Source organism: Heterocephalus glaber, unplaced genomic scaffold, assembly GCF_053883595.1.
Source record: "Heterocephalus glaber isolate CG9 unplaced genomic scaffold, H.glaber_assembly_v1.0 deba00000546, whole genome shotgun sequence".
NCBI classification, from domain to species: domain Eukaryota; kingdom Metazoa; phylum Chordata; class Mammalia; order Rodentia; family Bathyergidae; genus Heterocephalus; species Heterocephalus glaber.
This window is the reverse complement of record NW_028258147.1, coordinates 39,186,471-39,205,596: the sequence shown is the minus strand read 5'-3', so window position 1 is coordinate 39,205,596 and position 19,126 is coordinate 39,186,471. Positions and strand designations below refer to the sequence as shown.

The following is a 19,126-nucleotide window of genomic DNA, read 5'->3' as shown; positions in this document are numbered from 1 at the left end:
GGACACAGAAGGGAGGGGAAGACAGCCAGGTCAACAAGCCAGCAGCGCCGCCCACCGGCTGTGAGACGTGGATGGGAGACGACTTGACCGCCGCGCCAAGTGGCAGAGTACCTTTCTAGTAATTTCGCTAGCCGTGACGTCATCCCAGCGCGCCGCCACCGTGTTCCCAGAAGCTGCGTTTTATTTTTTGGTAAAGGGAGTGAAAAAAAAAAAAGTACTGATTGTTCTTCCCGAGTTTGCTTTTAGTTCATCACATTGGCCGCGCCTACACTCGAGGCAATGGAACAAGGAGGAAAAAGAACGCCAGGGGAGCCAGAAGCGGCGTCTGTCCAGGATGACTCGACGACGACGCCGGCCGCGTTACCCGGCGTGCCCCGCGCGACGCCGGCGAAAGGGCTTGGGGGAGGGGCGGGAGGAGGAAGCGCCGGCGGCGGCGGTGGCGGCTGCGGATGTCGTTGCGTGGGAGCGGCGTCTGATCCCCGCGCGGTACGAGCGCCCCAACGGCCTGCGCCTGGCGCCCACCCCGGCTCGCCGCCCTTCCGCGGCTCTCGCCTGTTGCCTTGAGGCGGCCTGTCCTGTATTCTGTGCTGCCCAGCGGCAGGCTCCGGCGTCTCCGGACTCTCCTTTCTGTCCGCTCCCTGTGCTCGCCTGAGTCACCGCCGCCGCCATGGCCGAGAGTGGTGAGAGCGGCGGACCTCCGGGCTCGCAGGACGGTGCCGCCGCGGCCGAAGGTGCTGGCACCCCCGCAGCCGCGGCCTCTGCGGAGCCCAAGATCATGAAAGTCACGGTAAAGACCCCGAAGGAGAAGGAGGAGTTCGCCGTGCCGGAGAACAGCTCGGTCCAGCAGGTGAGGCCGTGGCCCGGGCGGGCGGGGTGGCGCAGGCTGCAGCCGCGGCGGGGCGGGTCCCCGGTTGGCTGGGTCGCTCGGCCGCTCGGGGTCCAGCCCACGTTGGACCTCGCCGCGCTCGCTTCCAGCCCCGAGGAGGGTCGGGCGGGCCGTGCGGCCTACGGGCCTGCGCCCGCGCTCGAGCCCTGCTCCTCGGCTCGCGGACGCCGGCCTTCTCGGCTCCCCGCGGAGCCCGCACAAAGGGAAGAGACCCTCCGACAGCCCGGCTGGTTTCGCGAATAAAAACAGGGTGGGGGGTGTGCCCATTGTTATACCTGTTTGCTAGTTAAAGTAGGTTTTGGAGTGAGCTGCACGTTTACATTCAGTTGTGCGATTTATGGGCTGAAGTCATTTCCTTCCAACCTTTTACGAAATAAATGGTTTTAAGCCTTATCTCAATTAATAGTTCTAGGGCTAACGAAAGAAGTGAATGACTTATTCATTATGACTTGCTGTCTCTTAGTATATTTGTCATCTTTTAGATACTAGGCAGTGGGTAGGTTTTTGTTTCATTTTAGAGGAGTGGTAGCGACGTTACTTGGACATTATGGATTTCAAACGAATAAAAGAAAAACCTGGAGTTAATGGAGAATTTCACCAAATATACTGCTTAAAGTCGTTACAGGAGTACACATTTTGCAGTTAATTAAGAAGTGGTGCAGAACAATGGGTTGTTGTAAGTTTGCTTTTGAATACGTCCTGGAATAGTTTAATTCTTGATGTGTGACAGCCTGTAACAATGTGAACAGTTTAAGGGAGGAAATTGCGAGCAGTTTCTGAACTGTACCTTTCATTTTCCCCGGGGTTTATCTAGTTCCAAAGGTGGTGTGTTTTTTATCAGGTGAAGCATCACTCTTTGTTTCCTAACATTACTTTACATTAGCCCACCGGGTTCTCTGTGACATTACTGAAGTTTTTCTTAGCACTTGTATTTTTCAACATGAAAGAAAGCGCAAACAAAAAAGTTAAAAGAAGTGTACAGTGGAGCCTCTTTATGCCTATCACCTACAATTAACATTTTCCTGAATTCTAAGTCCATCTTATTTTTTCGGATGTGTTTCAAAGTTGCACCTATCAGTTTGTGTCAACCTTAAAAGGCACTTCGGCAATATACATGTCTGTTAACTTGACTCCCAACTATTTGTGGGGTGTGTGTGTGTAAATTTGACATGCAGGGAGGGATGCCTTGTTGCTGTTATTGAGTTTTCTCAAATGTTTACACCTAAGTCACCTAAGTCTTTAAGATGTGGGATATTACAGTTGAGAAACTTAGAAATTTTTTCTTTTTGCCTTTTCCATGGCAGCTCAGTCAACTCTGTCCCATTAACCTCTGTTTTTATTTTTTTCACCAGGTTAAATTTGCCTGTTATAGAACTTAACATACATAGCAGGGTCATATGTTATATAATCTCTTGGTAACGGCTTTTTTATTCATTCAGCACAGTATTTTTGAGATTCATCTGTGTATGTAGTAGTACTTCTTTTTTTGCTGTATGTATATACCATAACTTAACTGTTGAGGATCACATGTTTCCATTTAGTTACTATGATCCAGCTCCTACAAATCCTTTGGGAACACAAGATTTTTCTCTATGGTTGAATAAGAAGTGGAGGGACTAAATGATAGAGCCTCTCTGTTTAGTTTTACCGACAGAGTGTACTGTTTTCAATTCCACCGAGGATGCCCCACATCCCTGCTAACATTTGGTATTATCAGTCTTTAATTTTAGCTTTTTTTATGGCTGTGTAGCCATATTAAGTTATGAAGACCTTGAGTTTTCAAGGATTTCCAGGTTAGACCTCCACCATTCTGGCTGCTTTCAACATTTTACTGCAAAAGATTAAAAATAAAAAGTATTTCATACATAGAAAAAAATTTGCCTAGTTAAGAAGCTGTGAGGATTTTTTTTAGTTTTTATGATGGTGAAATTGAAATTCTAAATTCTGTGGAGCTTTATATTTTATCTCACTGTAACCAAAGCGAATTTTTAATAGCTAAAACTAAAACGTTCTAAAAAAAAAGGTAGCAAAGTTTTGTTAAAGGTAAGAAAAGAAACAGGCTCTGTAGAGTGTGTTTGGACCAAGTAAAAGTAGGAAAAAAGGTAGACTAGACAGCGTGAGGCCAGCCACCATGCAAGAGAGATCACAGTGACCAAAAGTTTTTTGAAGTAACAATTTCTGATGGCAGTTAATTTTTAAGCTTTAATCAGTTTTCTTTTGAAGCAGAAAGTATAAAAACAGAAGTTCAATCCTGCACCAAGACCTTGAAGACAAGTTGAACTACTTGGGGTTTTGTTAAAGGAGGCGTGTGCAGGAAAATGTGAGAAAACATTTTCAGATGGTCTGTTTGTAAAATTCTAGTTGGAGCACAAGAAAAGACCTATCATTTTTAATTTAAATTTTTCTTTTCTGGGTTTGCTATATTTAACATTTTTATAAATTAAAATTGGTCATCAAGGGAGCTGGGTGAATAGCTCTATAGCACTTGCCCAGCTTATGTGAGGCCTTGTATTCAATATCAGGTACCACAAAAAAGAAAAATAGAGTATTGAAAAAATATTTAATGACACTGAAAATGTAGAGTAAGAAATTGGAAATGCCAGAAGTGGTGGCTCATGTCTGTAATTCCAGCAGTGGGCAGACTAAGGCAGGAGGCTCACTGCAAGTTTGAGGCCAGTCTGTGTTACATTTAGTTCAAGGCCAGCCTGAATTACATAGCGTCATCCTGTCTCAGAATAAAGCAAACAAAAAAGATACTGGAAATGGTGCTGGGAGTGTTTGTAGCTCAGTGGTGGATCACATATGTGCTTTGAATGCTCAAGGCTCTAATTAAATTCCCAGCACCAAAAAAAAAGGAGAAATTAGTAACCCTAAAAATTCTTACCTGGGAGGGGAAGAGGGTAAGGGAAAGATCACCAGAAGATAATATCAAAGGCTTGTGTTTCCTATCAGGCAGATTCCATTTTCTAATATTTACTTTTTTCAGTTTTTATTTTTATTAGTACATGTTTGCAGCACATGATGATCACACATTTCTGGTAGGGAGTTGGTTTGTGTATATAACACATCTCAATTCTTTTTTAATCCCCTCCTCTCCATCTCTTGGCCCCCTTCCCATTTGTAAGAGATCTATCACCCTATTTCCTATTACAGTATCTTTTTTATTTTACTCTTTATGCTTTGGGTTTTTCAAGTAAGAGAAAAATATGTTTATATTACATATTTATATTTAAGATTGTGTGTCTGATTTATTTCACTTAACATTATCTTCTCAAGGTCATCTATTTTTCTACAAATGATTCAAGTTCATCCTTTTCATGGCAGACTAGTACTCCATTGTATATAAATACCACTTTCTTTATCCATTCATCTGTTGATGAGCATATCATTGCTTCCAAGATTTAGCAATTACAAATTATGCTGTTATAAACATGAGTATGTATGTATCACTGTAATATGATGTCTTTAACTCTTTGAGGAAGATAACCTAGAATCCATTTTCTATCATAATCTTTCAGTAAGTATTTTTATATAATAAAGACTCCTTAATATGTTACACTAAAATGGTACTTAATGAATATGCCCTGATTGAGTGAAATTTAGGAAATAAGTGGTAAGTTAATAATTCATTTTCATATTTCCCCTTTGGTTTCTGTTTGTATATAAACAACAGGCAAAAACAGTCTGCCTTAGTTTCAGACAGTGCCATGTACAGTTGGTATTTAAATGCTATTTAAATGCTATTTGTAGCATTTAATACAGTTGGTATTTAAGTGCTATTTGTCTGAAGTAGATGATCTTAAACATTTTCCCAAATTAATTTTTCATGGAGAACTAGAATCAGCTGAGTAATGTTTCCATTTCTAATTAAGGGTAGTTGGAACAGTTTATGTTTCAAAGTGGTTTCTTTAATAGGGATTTTTAAAACAAGCTGAATTTAAAAAATGTAATGGCACAAAGTCACTGTATATGGGATTATTTTCTGTAGTTATTCATCAACTATTGGAAATTGCTTTGGGTCAACAAGAAAGGTAAAGAATGGAGTCGTGCGTGAGAGCAAGTTATTGCAACTCTTTTGGGATTTTGTTGACCTCTGAAGTGCAGAATTCTGAAATACGAAATGGTCAGTGTATTGGGCTGTTCTTACTTTTGACTGTTGAGTAATACCTTAGTGGTTAAGTTTTTGTGTGGACATAGGTTTTCATTTTTCTTGGACATATATATACCTAGGAGTAAAATTGCTGTCAAATGGTTGCTCTGTTTTTAACTTTTTGAGGAACTGCGGGACTATTTTCCAAAGTCCTGTCCCATTTTACATTCCCACCAATGCATGAGGAGTCCAGTTACCACATTCTTGGTAACAGTTGTTATTGTCTTTCCAATTGTAGTCATCTTAATGCCTTTGAAGTGACATCTCACTTTAATTACTTTTTTATTACTAGTATTAAAGCAGAACTTCTCACTATAGTCTGGGGATCTCTAATGCTTTTAGGAAGACCATGAGACTAAACTATTTTCACAGTACTGTACTTCTGAGATGTTATTTGTGTTTTTCAGTGTATTTCTCACAAAAATGAAGGCTTTACCCAAAGTGAATGCTTATCAGAGGCTTTAAGATAAGGGATATTGCCAACATATAGGAGAACCCAGCTGTCATTTATTTGAGTCTACAATGATTTGCAAAAATTTAATGCAGTGTTATTCTTATTAGGAAAATATAGCTTTTTAAAAGATTGCATGAGCATGTATTGGGTTTATTATTTTTAAATCAATATTTTAGTATTTTTTAGTTTTCTGGTACTATAAATATTAGTAGATATAACCTACAAAAACTCAGGGGTTCTGAATTTGTCAAATATTGTCCTTAGAACCAAAAAAAATGCTGTAGTGAAGTATTTAATAGGTAAGTAGGTACTTAAAAAGTTGAAAGCTGACTCCACCAAATTGCCATTGTCTTCTTGCTGAGAAACTATGGTGCCATTCTGTCATTTGTCCCAACTTTGGTATAACTTCCTCCCAAAATTACTTCTGAACATCCTTAATCAGATCGTGTTACTGTCTGCACAGACCTAATGTCTTTCTATAGATCTTAGAATCTATGACTTGTGTGATGGTCCCTGTCTACTTTATTCTTTGCTGATGCCTTGCTTCTCCTTGCTCACAGCTTGCTACATTGACTCTAGTTCCTTGACCTGTCCTTATGTTCCTTTTTTCCTACCTCAGGACTCTTGTACATTTTGTTTTTGGTACCTGGCTTATTTCCCACTCTTTGCAGGGTCCTACCCATCCATTAAATCTCAGCACAGAGTCAGTTTCTCAAGGAAATATCCCTGACTCCCCGATGTATTTTCTCATAGCCATCCTGTTTTTGTCATACTTTATCACAATTCAAAATTATATATTTTTGTGATTAATGCTTCTTTGTTGGGGAAACTGTGATTGTCACCATTTTGTTTCTAGAACATAACACATAGCCTGGGCTCAGTAATGCACACTTGTTTACAGCTGTTACCTAGAGCATTATACACAATAATATATATTTAATAACTACCAATCATTGACACTTTACTAGAGTGTGGTATGTACATAGTCTCATGGCTTCATTCCTTTGTGGGCTTCATCTTAGACTCTTTTTTCCTTAGATGAGCTCACCACTCAAGGTACAACACTTGACTGCTTCAGAATGTTCATTCTTACTTTTTTCTGCCTGGAATGTTACTCTTAGAACAGCCTTTCTTATAGAGATCCTACAGAATACGTAGACTGATTTGAATACTATACATTTTTCTTAAAGATGGTTTATAATATAATGTAGATGTGTAGGGGAGAAGATAATTCTTTATATAGTCATTGGTATGTTGGTAAATGTTTATCAACCAGTTTTTCAAGAAAAACAGCATTGATTTGTAGTTTTGCTCATTTCAGTGGTGTAAATATTCTTACCATGGCAGATTTCAAACTACCACTATTAAACTGGCTCACAAAATCCCTGAAAACTAAGGAGTGCAGTGGTGAACCTATGACAAGCATGTCGCAGTGGGCTGTTATAATTGAAAACTCTAAAAGGTTTGCCATTGCTGGTTTAATGGATGCCTTAAGGTAGAGGTCAGGAAACTGGCAGGCCAAATCCATTGTGCATTTGCTTACGTATTATGTATGTATCCTTTCAGAACTGACCATTTGGCTCACATTAGAGAAAATATTTACTATTCAGCCCTTTATAGAAAGTTTCCTGGCCTTGGCATTAAGGGTGTCAGTTCTAGATCTTGTCATACAGTTCATCAAAACATGTCTCATTGGAGATTTTTAAGTGACTTACCTAATAGTCTAGTAAAAACACAATGCAAGCCAGTATAATTTTCAATTGACTACTTAATAGAACTGATTTTTATTATGGTAAAATACATAAAACATTTTATCCTAACCCTTTTAAAAAATTAATGTATAACTTAATTGTTCACTAAAGACACATATAAAAATTAAAATTATTCGAAGAAAAACAATGCAAGGGAAAAAATTAATAATATTAAAATATAATAGAACTCAACCAAAGCAAAACTGAAAAGTACTTAAACATTTTTCCATATAATTAAAAAAAAAACTCAAGCATTAACAAGACATCAGAAGATGTGATTTGTTTTAGAAGGATTTTCAAAACGAATATTGAACAAATAGTGGTCTGGAAAAAAAATTCTAATTAACTAGTAGACCATAGGCCAAATTTTTTAAAATTTAAATTTCAATACAGTCATATGACATGTGATGGAAATATAATCTGAGAAATATGTTATTAGGCAATTTCATCCATGTGTATCGCGAAGTACCACACAGAGTGCCAACTTCTAAGTGCAAACTGAAAAGGTGCACGTCAGTCATCTGTGTTGGCCCTTTGATATTATCCAAATCCGCAAACATGAGATAACGAGGTTACCACTGGCATAGCAGCACACTGTTTTACAGTAAACTCTTTTATAAGTAGGATTATGCTCTAAAGGACGAAAAACACAGCATGTTATGATAAGTACCTAAAACAGTAACAGTCATTTATCACACTGTTGAGTAATGTGTACTGTACATAGTTGTATGTGCTTCTTTTGGAAACATACCCTTTTCTCTTTTGATCTCAGTGACTCTTCCTTCCCAGCCCAATGATGAGCTACAGCCTAGGCTCTACCTACGTCTCTTCCTATAGTTTTAAACACAGCCTATATATGGATTCTTTCCAGATTCCAGCCTGTAACCTGATCTCTCCCCTTCCCCTCCTGCCACCCCTACCCCTTTGAATCTTTTCTTCATATTTCAAATTATTCATTACTCATTTTAATCATTTTAATCCTTAATCACACTTTTAGTTTCTCTAGTATGAGAAATTGTTTGGTATTTACACGTGTGTCCTATTTATTTCACTTAAGAGGATGACCTCAATATGCATCCATTTAGCTATAAATGTTTCTAGTTTCTCATTCTTTATGGCTGAGTAGTACTCCATTTTATAAAAAAAACACATCATTTTTATCCAGTCTCCAGTTGATGGGTACTTGAGTTGTTTCCAAGCTTTAGCTATTACAAACTGTGTCACTATAAACATGGGTGCACATTTATCTCTGTGGTATGATTCTTTTAATTCTTCTTTTTCCCCCTTTTTGTTTACTGGTACATTTTAGGTATAAAATACATTTACATACATCATTGCGATCTTGTACCATTACACGAGTATCTTGGTTCTTGTTTTTTTTCCCCTTCCCCTGCCCTCCCTTCACACCCTCCACCCCTCCCTATTCGCAAAGACTTTGTTTCCATTTTTGTCCTTTTCTCATATTTTTTCTTTTCCCTTCTTTCCTTTCCCCCACCTCTCCCACCTCCCCTGCTCCTTTAGACTTTTACTTCCTATTACACAATATGAATTATACATTTCTAAAATTAAAATATCAAGACCTAGGAGACATTACCACAGATTTTACAGAATTTAAAAACATATAGGAAGCATATTTCAAAAATCTGTTTTGAAATAAATTTGACAACTTCTAAGAAGTACCTTGGAAGACAGTGAAACTAACTCTGTAGGAAATATAAAATTTGAATAGCACCTGTTAAAGAAAGTATATTCCTAGCTTGAAAACATATCTATATGACAAAAACAGGCTTGTATACATTTTAACTGATAAATGATATCAAACATTTAAAGCAGTGAAAAAAGGAACACTTCTCTCCTCATTTTAGGAAATCAACATTGTGCTAATTCCAAAATGGATAAAGATAATAGAAGAAGAAAGTATGAACATAGAAATTTGTTTAACAAAACAAACTATTAGAAGTCAGATCTGGCAGTATGTAGAAAGTGGTTTTATTATAGGGATGGCACTGTTGGTTCAGCATTGGAAGATCCACCCCCAAAAGTCATCATTTTAACAGAGGAAAGGAAAAAGCCATATGATCCTAACACTAGTTGGAGATAAAGTATTGGATTAAATTCCACAGCTGTTTGTGGTAAAAACTATCAGGAGACTAGAAGTAGAACAGAACCTTCTCAACAGATTAAAGACATCTACTCTGTACTTCCAGCAAGAATGCCTTATATGGATGGAGAAGATACAATGCTTTCTCCTTAAGGTTTGGAACAAGGGCACATATGCTTACTCTTCATCTGTCCAATAAACTTTGAAACCTAGGCCCCACCAAAATAGTCTGGCAATAAAATGACACAATTAGGATAGGATTGGCAAGGTAGAAGCAAAATCTTTATATGTAGATGAAATGATCATCTACAGAGAAAATACTAAGAAATCTCTAGGAGCCCCTAGAACTTGTATTTGAACTTAGCAGGATTAGAAAACACAAGATATATATAAAAATTCAGGTCTATGTATACTTGCTATAAATGAAGAATTGGATATTAAAATTTAAAAGTTATGTAGGAGTGCAAAGGACCTAGAAAAGTAAAAAGAAAAAAACCAAAACAGTGTTGGAAGACATTTAGTACCTAATTTTAAGACTTCTTCTAAAGCTACAATAATCAAGGCAATGTTGGTGTAAGGAAAGACGTATAGATCATTGGAATAAAACAGAGAATCTAGAAATAGAACCACACATGTATGGTCCATTGAGTTTTGAACGATTATTTCACATTAACATTTTATAGAATATAAACTCAGTTCAAGAGCTGAGGAAAGATAGTGTTTTCAGCAAATGGCACTAGAATACCTGGTATCCATATATAAAAAATTAACCTCAACCCTTTATTTCCGTACATAAACATAGCTTGAAGAGATCTATGAACCTAAATATGAAAGCCTAAGAGTATAAAACTTTAAGAAGAAATTATAAGGGAAAATGTTTATGAATTTAGTTTAGGCAAGAACTACCTAGGATACAAAAAACATGTATAAAAGAAAAAAATTGATAAATGAGATTCCATCAAAATTTAGAACTTTAAATGACATCATTAAAATGAAAAGTATTCCTTAAACGGACCATATTTCCAATGCATATAACCTATGACCAGAATATATAAAGAACTCTTACAGCTCATTAATAGACAACCCAATTAAAAAGTAGACATAAGAAGATGATAAATAGCCAGTACAACACAAGGAAAGGTGTAAAACTCTAGAATCAGAAAAATACTAATCAGTACAATAACAAGATTGAATTATACACTCGTTAGAGAGATGAAGTTAAAAGTTTTAAAAGTCTTGTCATGACTTTTTCTTTTTGTTGGAGTCTCCCCCTTTGCGTTTAATTTGTCACGCCCAATGGATTCATTCTGCTGTGCTTCCTGGGGTTGTGATCCTCATTGTCTTTTCTTAGGATATTGTCTAAAATTTTTTGGATTGCTGGTTTGGTATTCATGAAGTTCCTCAGGTGCTCTTTGTCATGAAAGTATCTTATTTCTCCATCAATTTTGAAAGATAGTTTTGCAGGGTACATCAATCTGGGTTGGAAGCTGTTTTCCTTTAGGGCTTGAAATACATCACTCCAAGCTCTTCTTGCCTTGAGAAGTCTGCTGTGATTCTGATGGGCTTTTCTTTGTATGTGATTTGTTTCTTTTCTCTCACTGCTTGTAGAATTTTGTTCTTCTGTTGGGTTTCTGGAATCCTAACTATTATATGCCTATGTGTAGATTTTTTTTTGATCAAGGCTAGATGGAGTCCTATATGCCTCACTTATCTGTATGTCAATTTTTTCCCCCTGCTGGGGAAGTTTTCTGCCATCACTTCTGTGAACAGTTTTTTTTAATGTCATCTGCACTCTCTCCTCTTTCTTCATCGACTCCAGTCAGTCTTAAGTTATTCTTCTTTGCATCATCTAGCAGCTGCTGGATTGATTTCTCATGTTCCCTTACAATTTTAAAGCAATTTTTCTTTTCCTGGTCACTAATTGCAATCTTACCTTCTATATTTGAATTTCTATTCTCACATTGGTTCATTCTGCTGCACAGACTTTCAGTGGAGTTTTTAATCTCCTGGAAATCTGTTTGTATCTGTTTTATGGATTCCATTTGTTTTTTCTGTTGAAATTCCATCATATTTCTCAGATACTTTTTTTATCTCTGTCCTCTGTAGGTTTATTAATCATGTCTTGCACTATGAGCACAATCTTTGCTGTTATCTGAGTAATTATTTCTGATTTCATTTTTCCCAGATCCTCTTTTGTTACCAGTTCAGAAAGTCCAGGTGGTTGAGTATCAGAATCTTCCATCTCGTTTCCCTTTGAGGTTGCTGTAAGTGATCAGGAAATCTGTTTTTGAGGCATTTCCACGGTAGTGGCGGGGGGCAGGCTGCTTCTGACACCTGCACGGCTCACCTTCTCTGCCGTAGGAGCATGGAATGGCGGCGGGGGAGCCCCTTCCGGGTGCTGGGACCGGCTCACCTTCTGTGCCCTAGGAACATGGAATGGCAACGGGGGAGCCTCTTTCTGCGTACTGGGTGATTCTTTTAATTCTTTTGGGAAGATACCCAGCAGGGGGATAGCTGTGTCAAATGGGAGCTCTAAGCCTAGTTCTTTGAGGTATCTCCATACTCCTTTCCACAGTGGTTGCACCAGCCTGCATTCCCACCAACAATGGAGAAGGGTTCCTTTTTCTCCACAACCTGGCCAGCATTTGTTATTGGATAACAGCCATTCTTTCTGGGGTGAGGTGGAATCTCAGTGTTGTTTTCATCTGTATCTCTCGAATAACCCGTGATGTTAAATATTTTTTTCATGTTTATTTGCTGCTTTTACTTCTTTGTCTGAGAAATGTCTGTTCATTTCAGATGCCTATTTTTGAATTGGGTCTTTGAATTTGGACTGTCTGATTTTTTTCATTTCTTTATATATTCTAGATAGTAGTCCTTTGTCAAAGGAGCAGCAGCTGAAAATTTTTTCCCACATTGTAGGGTGTCCCTTAGCTCTGTTGGTTTCTCTTGCAGTGCAGAAGCTTTTTAATAAGATGAGATCCCAGTTGTTGATTCTTTGTGCTAGTTCCCATGCTACTGAGGTTTTGTTCATAAAGTCTTTTCCTATGTTTTCCTATGTCTTCAAGAGTTCTACCTAACTTATCTTCCAGCAAATTTAATGTTTCTGTCTTAATATTTAGATCTTCAGTCTACTTCAATCTTAGTTTAGTGCACGGTGACCTAACCCTTTTTAAATGTATTGTTCAGTGATACTGAGTACATTCTCGTGGTTTGTGTAGCCAGCACCACCATCCCTCCTCAGAACTTTTTATCTTGTAGAACTGAAACCCTGTACCCATTAAACAGTATCTTCCCATTCTTCCCTTCCCACCAGCCCTTGAAAACTATGGTTCTACTTTCTAAGTCCATGAATTTGACTTTTGTACAAGTCAAATCATAGACTATTTAGCCTTTTGTGATTGACTTATTTTATTGTAGTGTCTTTGCAGTTTATCCATGTTGTAGTATGTGTCAGAAATTTACTTAACCTTTTAAAGCCAAACAATATTCCATTGTGTATCTATACCACATCTTGTTTGTCTGTTCATTTGTTCATGGTTTCTTGCACTTTTTAGCTTGTAATTTTAATACACTTCACTAAACCACATACATATGGGATGTATGTGTATATAAATATATGTACGGGGAGCCGGACTTTGTGGCACATGCCTGTAATCCCAGCACTTGGGAGGCTGAGGCAGGAGGATCACTGCAGGTTCGAGGCCACCCTGAGCTACATAGTGAGACCCTGTCTCAAAAAAAGAAAACAAAATATATATGTGTGTGTATATGTATACGCACACACACATGTATATGGAGTATATATATATATATATATATCTTCCCCAAATTATCTCAAGATGTGTTACATAAAAGATTATGAAGTATTTTGTTTTAAATGTTTAAGTCTTTAACATCTGTTGTGTATTTTACACTTTGAACACATCTCAGTTTGGACCAGTGTCATTGCACATGCTCAGTAGCCATATGTGGCCAATGACTACCAAATTAGTGCATCTAATAGAGCTTTCAGCATCTGCTCCCTACCCCCCAACTCTTTTTAAAAGGTGAAGCATTGGGTTGATAATTCTTTATCTGAAATGATTGAGACTAGAAGAGTTTCAGATTTTGTGTGTTTTCAGATTTGGGATATTTGTATAGTTTTTACCAGTTGAGCATCCCTAATGTGAAAATCCAAAATTTGAAATATTCCAAAATTTATTTGGGCAGACTACCTGGCTTACTGGGTAAGCAGTTGCTATTCAAATGTCCAGACTTGGATATAATGGTGTTTGTTAATTTTTCTTTTAACCTTTAAAGCTCTCTCCAGATTTTGTAAAGAATATAGCTTATATATTTAAAAATACAGAATACAAAGAAGAGATAAGTACATTATACATGGTATTTCTTCAAGATTGGAAAATTTCAATGTTGTAGGAAAATATGAAATAATGGGAGCCCTGAAGAAAAATTGTGATTCTGTCCAGAAAGATGTTTATCTGTATATCTGCATACATTTTTCTTTTATAGCCTGGAGTAGTGGCATACACCTGTAATCCTAATACTCTGAGAGGCTTAAGTAAGAGGATCCCTGCGTTTGAACCCAGCCTGGGCAATGTAGGGACTTAGCAAAATCCTGTCTCTAAATGAAGGAAACAAAATGAGTGAATAAATAAATGTGCTCGGGATATACTGTAGCTTTGTATGGAAGTCCCATTCAATCCTCAGTACTGGGCCTCAAATTTGTCTGTTGCCGTTAGGCAATCAAGATCACTAACCAACCACATTTTGAGTTACCTTACTCTCCTTTTTGCATTATCTTGGCAGTCTTTGCATAGAACTGTCTCATTCCTTTGTTTCTCATGTGCAAGTTTTATTTTTTTGGTTTATTGATACTTTGAGCCTGGGAAAGTATTTTGGCATGTTAGTTACTAATTAGATTAAAATATGGTCTGTATTTTGGTAGTCAGATGTTTTTAAATTGAAGAGCTGTGATTGGCTCTTCTATTTCATTCAAACCATGAGAGGGTATTTTTCTTCTGTGTTTTTTTGTTTTGTTTTTGTTTTGTTTTGGTACTGGGGATTGAACTCTGGTCCTTGTGCTGGTCTGTATTTTGGAATTGGAGAAATTTTTTTTTTTTTTGGTACCGGGGATTGAACTTGGGACCTTGCACTTGCGAGGCAGGTGGTGGAACCACTGAGCTAAATCCCTGGCCCCTGGAATTGGAGAAATTTAATTTTGGGCAAGGAGTTTTGCTCAACTGAACTTTACTAGCTACCTTTTATTATGTGATGCAGTTCTTGTTTCACTGGATTGAGGATTTCATAAGATAGTTTGCATAAAGTACCTAAGTTTATATACTTTGTCTGTATTGGTCCTTTTCTCTCCACCCTTTTTTTCATCAGTAATTGTTTTAAAAGCAATCTAAAAACATTTTACAGATAAGGCATGGTAACATTTATGCACACAGTGTAGTTATTTTTGATGCTTAACTTTTTTTTTTTGATTCTTTGAGATAAGATCTTGATTTGTAGCTCAGACTAGCTTGAACTCACTGTGCTCACTCTGTGGCCCAGGCTGGCTTCGAACTCCGAGGCAGTCCTCTTCTTGCTTCAGCCTCTCTAGTGCTGGGATTACAGAAATGCACCACCATGCCCAGCTAACATTTTCATGTAAGGTTTATGCAATGTAAGGTTACTAATTTTCAGGTAAACATCAGACAGTTGACAAGTAATAAGTGACACAGCTTTTGCTTATTGATGGTTTATTGAGCATGGCTTTTTAAAATGTGATATTAGCAATATTGAAAAAGGAATTGATTGAAAATGGAGGTTCTTGAAGGGTCTTGTTGAAAATAGTGAAATGGCAAATGTGTGACTATAGGACATTTATTTTTTAGACAGTTACCTAGAAAAATCTTGCTAAATGTGATTAATATGCGGTTCTGCAGAGAGCAGGGTATGGTGGCACATGCTGTAATTCCAGCCCTTTGGGAGGCTGAGACAGGAGGATTACAAGTTTGAGTCTAGTCTGGGCAGTTTAGCAATTTAGCAAGACCTTGTTTCAAAAAACTAGTACTGGAGATATATCTCAGTGCAATGGCTCAATTGCCATTCCCCCCAAAAAGGTGCTGCAAGAATCAAAATAATTGTGAATGATTTATCTTCAGAACTTAATGACATTTTACTTTTTGGTATCTTCCAAGACTTTTCTGTTTTTTTCTGAGGATATTTTAATAGGGAGAGAGAGAGAGACCAGCTTTTTAAAAGCAAATTTGGGTTGTGGGATATTTGTAAAGAATGTCATGACTGGTAGTTAATTTAAAGTCAGATATCTGCCCCCATTACCAGGGATTAAGGTCTTACACTGAGCTACATTGCTAACCCCCACATTGTGTGTGTATTTGTGTGTGTTGGGGGGGGGTTGTGTATTGACTCGGGGCCTTCACACTGAGCTACATCTCAGGCCTTTACTTTTTATTTTTGACAGAATCTCACTAAGTTGCCTAGGCTGAGCTCGAATTTGAGATCCTTCTGCTGTAGCTGGGATTACAGGTGTGCACTACTATGTGCAGCCCAACCTAGTTTTTAAAGGGGCTTATGATTCAGAATTTATCCTGCATAATAAGATTTCCAGTGTTTGAGTGTCTGTCTGAATGTATTATGCCCAGGTAGTTTGCGTCTATCTCCTGGTGCTGCCATTAGCTCTGTAGAGAAATTTTTTTTTTTTACTGATGAAGAAACTGAAGCTCAAGGACAAGTAACATCATTCCTAAGGTCACACCACTAGAAAGTGGCAGAAACCAAGATTTGAAGTCAAGTCTGCATGTTTCCTCAATATTCTGTCCTGCTGGGCAACTCTTCGAGTGCCTTTTGTTGTGTATCCCCTTCCCAAAACAGTTAAAAATAGGGGAATAAGCAAAGTGGGGTGGGCCCTGAACAGCTCAGGTTGGCATCATAAAAGTTGATGTAATAAAATGGTTAAATCTTACGCTTTTTGATTTGTAGGTCACCATTTCAAATTCTTTTAGCATTTTATGATTTCCTTGATTATTTACTTGCCTCACATCCAGGTTAAAAATAGTAAATTTGGGGAGAATGTGTGCCATCAAGATAAGAACTGACAACTTGGTAGAAAAGGCAATATAGGACACATTGAGAGTCTGGAATAGTTATTGCTGTGTTGCAGAACAGCAGTCGGTACACAACTCAACATTATCAAAAGTTAAATTATATTCAGTAAAATGAAAAACAATTTGAGTGCTCACGCGAGAATAACTTCAATTAGTTGGAGAATCCACTGGTAGAAAAAGTGGGCTATTGAATGTTGTTTTGTCCATGCTAGTTTGCTTTGCATATCATTAAATTAAATTGCTTATTCAAGGTGTATTAGCATTTTGATTCTTGTGATTGCTGAGAATCTAGTAATTCCTAGTTTTGAATTCTTTTGGCCTGTGGGTTATTATTGTAGATTGTCAGTGAAAACCTATAGTAAGAGTTGTATGTAGCTTTATAGGAAATATGCATTTTTTTTAGAGGCCCATTCTGTCAAATATCTTTCATTTTGAGGTAATGGTGGCCATATGGGCTTCAGGACAAAAATGAGTATATCTGGGCTGGGGATTTAGCTTAGTGGTTCTGGCACCTGCCTCAAAAGCACAAGGTCCCGAGTTCGATCTTTGGTACCAAAAAAAAAAAAATTAATATATCTACCTAGGTCAGTATTACAAAAATCTTTTGTGATTTTGAGTATTCCTAAGATAGATGAAAATATTTTGTATAACGTTTTGCAGTATGTATTACGTTTCTGCAGAGGGATACTGTCAGTGGACTTATAAAGCAGCCTTAAGATTATTCTAAAATTGCTAATTCTTTTTCATATCACTTCTACTTAGCTTCTGATTTTTTTGTCATTGTTGTTTAATAAAAGTGTAGTAGATAAAACACATGAAGATTAGGTTCAAATATTAGAGATAAAATTTCTAGGAATTTTGATGCCAGTGTAAAGTATTTCCCTTTTCATTTTTTTAGGGAGCAGAATTATTATCATTAGTGTGTGTGTGTGTGTGTGTGTGTGTGTGTGTGTGTGTGTGTGTTACTAGGGTTTGAACCCAGTGCCTCTTGTGTGCTTAGGTAAGTGCTTTACCCCTGAGCTACATTCAAGATCATTCTTCCCCCTTTCTAAAAATTTGAGACAGGGTCTGAATTGCCCAGGACAACCTTGAACTTGGGAGCCTCTTCATTCAGCCTCTTAAATAGCTGAGAATGCTACTTAAGATAGCATTCTGGCCTGTCTGTCCCGAATGTGCCACCATATCTAGCTCAGAATAGAAATATAAGGATCTCTGAAGTACGTACAGTTTTTGGCTCTTCTGCATATGCCATTTAGATTAAAAATTTCTAAAATACACTTTATTTGGGAGAGTGGATCATAATCTGTTGTGGCATAATTAATGTTAGTTTGCTATTTCAAAATGGATGACAGTTGAATTTGTAAAATTATTAATCTTGGTTCTTGTTCTGATTTTTGGGTGATTTTCTCTGAACAATAAATACTGCATTCATCTTCTGTCTTGGTGTGATTCTAATACTTTAGTTGTTATTGGTTATTTGAAATTTAAATTTTTTGTTAAGAATGAATTATACTAGGTAGTCAAGGGCCAGGGATTTAGCTCAGTGGTTTTGCCGCCTGCCTGCACAAGTGCAAGGACCAGAGTTCGATCCCTGGTACCAAATAAAATAAAATAAAATAAAAATACTAGGTAGTCAGATTATCCAGCTTTCCTTTACATAGTACTACAAGAATAGTTGAATTTCTAATATGTTCTGACTTTTAAGTGTGAAGTACCGTTTACTTATACTTCAAGCATCAGGTGCTCCTTAGAATCAAGAATCCTTATGGAGGATTGGAGACGTTTATTGCCAGCAATTATAATTCTGTGAGAAAAAGTGATTTCTCAGAGGTATGATCTGTCAGAACTTTGATTTCTTGTAGGGATTAGATAACTTGTGGTGTCAGAAAATAGTGTAGCTGCTCCCTTGGCCACCGCTGCCGCCTCGTTCTGCCACTCCTGTAGCTGCTTGTGTGCTCATTTGGTGCAGACCTGGTACCACTTTTGTGAAGCGACAGCTGAGAAGACTCGGACCCTTGCTATGGCCGATGAAAAGCCCAAGGAAAGACTGAGAACAGTGATCATATTAATTTGAAGGTTGCGGGGCAGGGTGGTTCTGTGGTGCAGTTTAAGATTAAGAGGCATACACCACTTAGTAAACTAATGAAAGCCTATTGTGAACGACAGGGTTTATCAATGAGGCAGATCAGATTCCGATTTGATGGACAGCCAATCTGTGAAACAGACACACCTGCACAGTTGGAAATGGAGGAGGAAGATACAGTTGATGTGTTCCAGCAGCAGACAGGAGGTGTCTACTAAAAAGGGAACCTGCAACAACTCTACTCCAGAACTCTGTTCTTACAGACCAAGAATACATTCTCAATTAGAAAAGTGCAATTTGGTTCCACCACATCCTGACTACTACAGTAGAGTTTTCTCTATTCTTTCATTTACCCCTTCCCTTTATTGTACATAAAGTATCCGTTGTATGTGCACAAGCATATTCATTTTTTTTTTTTTTTTTACTAAATGGCCAACAATATGTTTTGATTGACATCAGATGGAGATGGGATAGGGAGATACTGGTTCTCTGAAAATAATTCCCTCTCTCCATTAGTGGCATTCTCATCAGTTCTTATCTTTATATTCCAGTAAGTTATTTTGCTCTCACTGTTTTAATAGAAAAG

At 37.7% G+C, this 19,126-nt stretch overlaps 1 protein-coding gene across 2 annotated transcripts in view; it reads left to right on the top strand.

Annotated features, from left to right (window-relative positions):
- The first annotated feature begins 398 nt into the window (after nucleotides 1-398).
- Nucleotides 399-19,126, top strand: part of LOC101715174 (ubiquilin-1) — a 50,023-nt gene continuing 31,295 nt past the window's right edge. For both annotated transcript variants that reach the window (XM_004862432.4, XM_004862431.4), the window contains exon 1: nucleotides 399-847. In XM_004862432.4, the coding sequence (XP_004862489.1) occupies nucleotides 668-847 (180 nt within the window). In that variant the 5' untranslated portion in view covers nucleotides 399-667. The remainder of the gene's footprint in view (nucleotides 848-19,126) is intronic.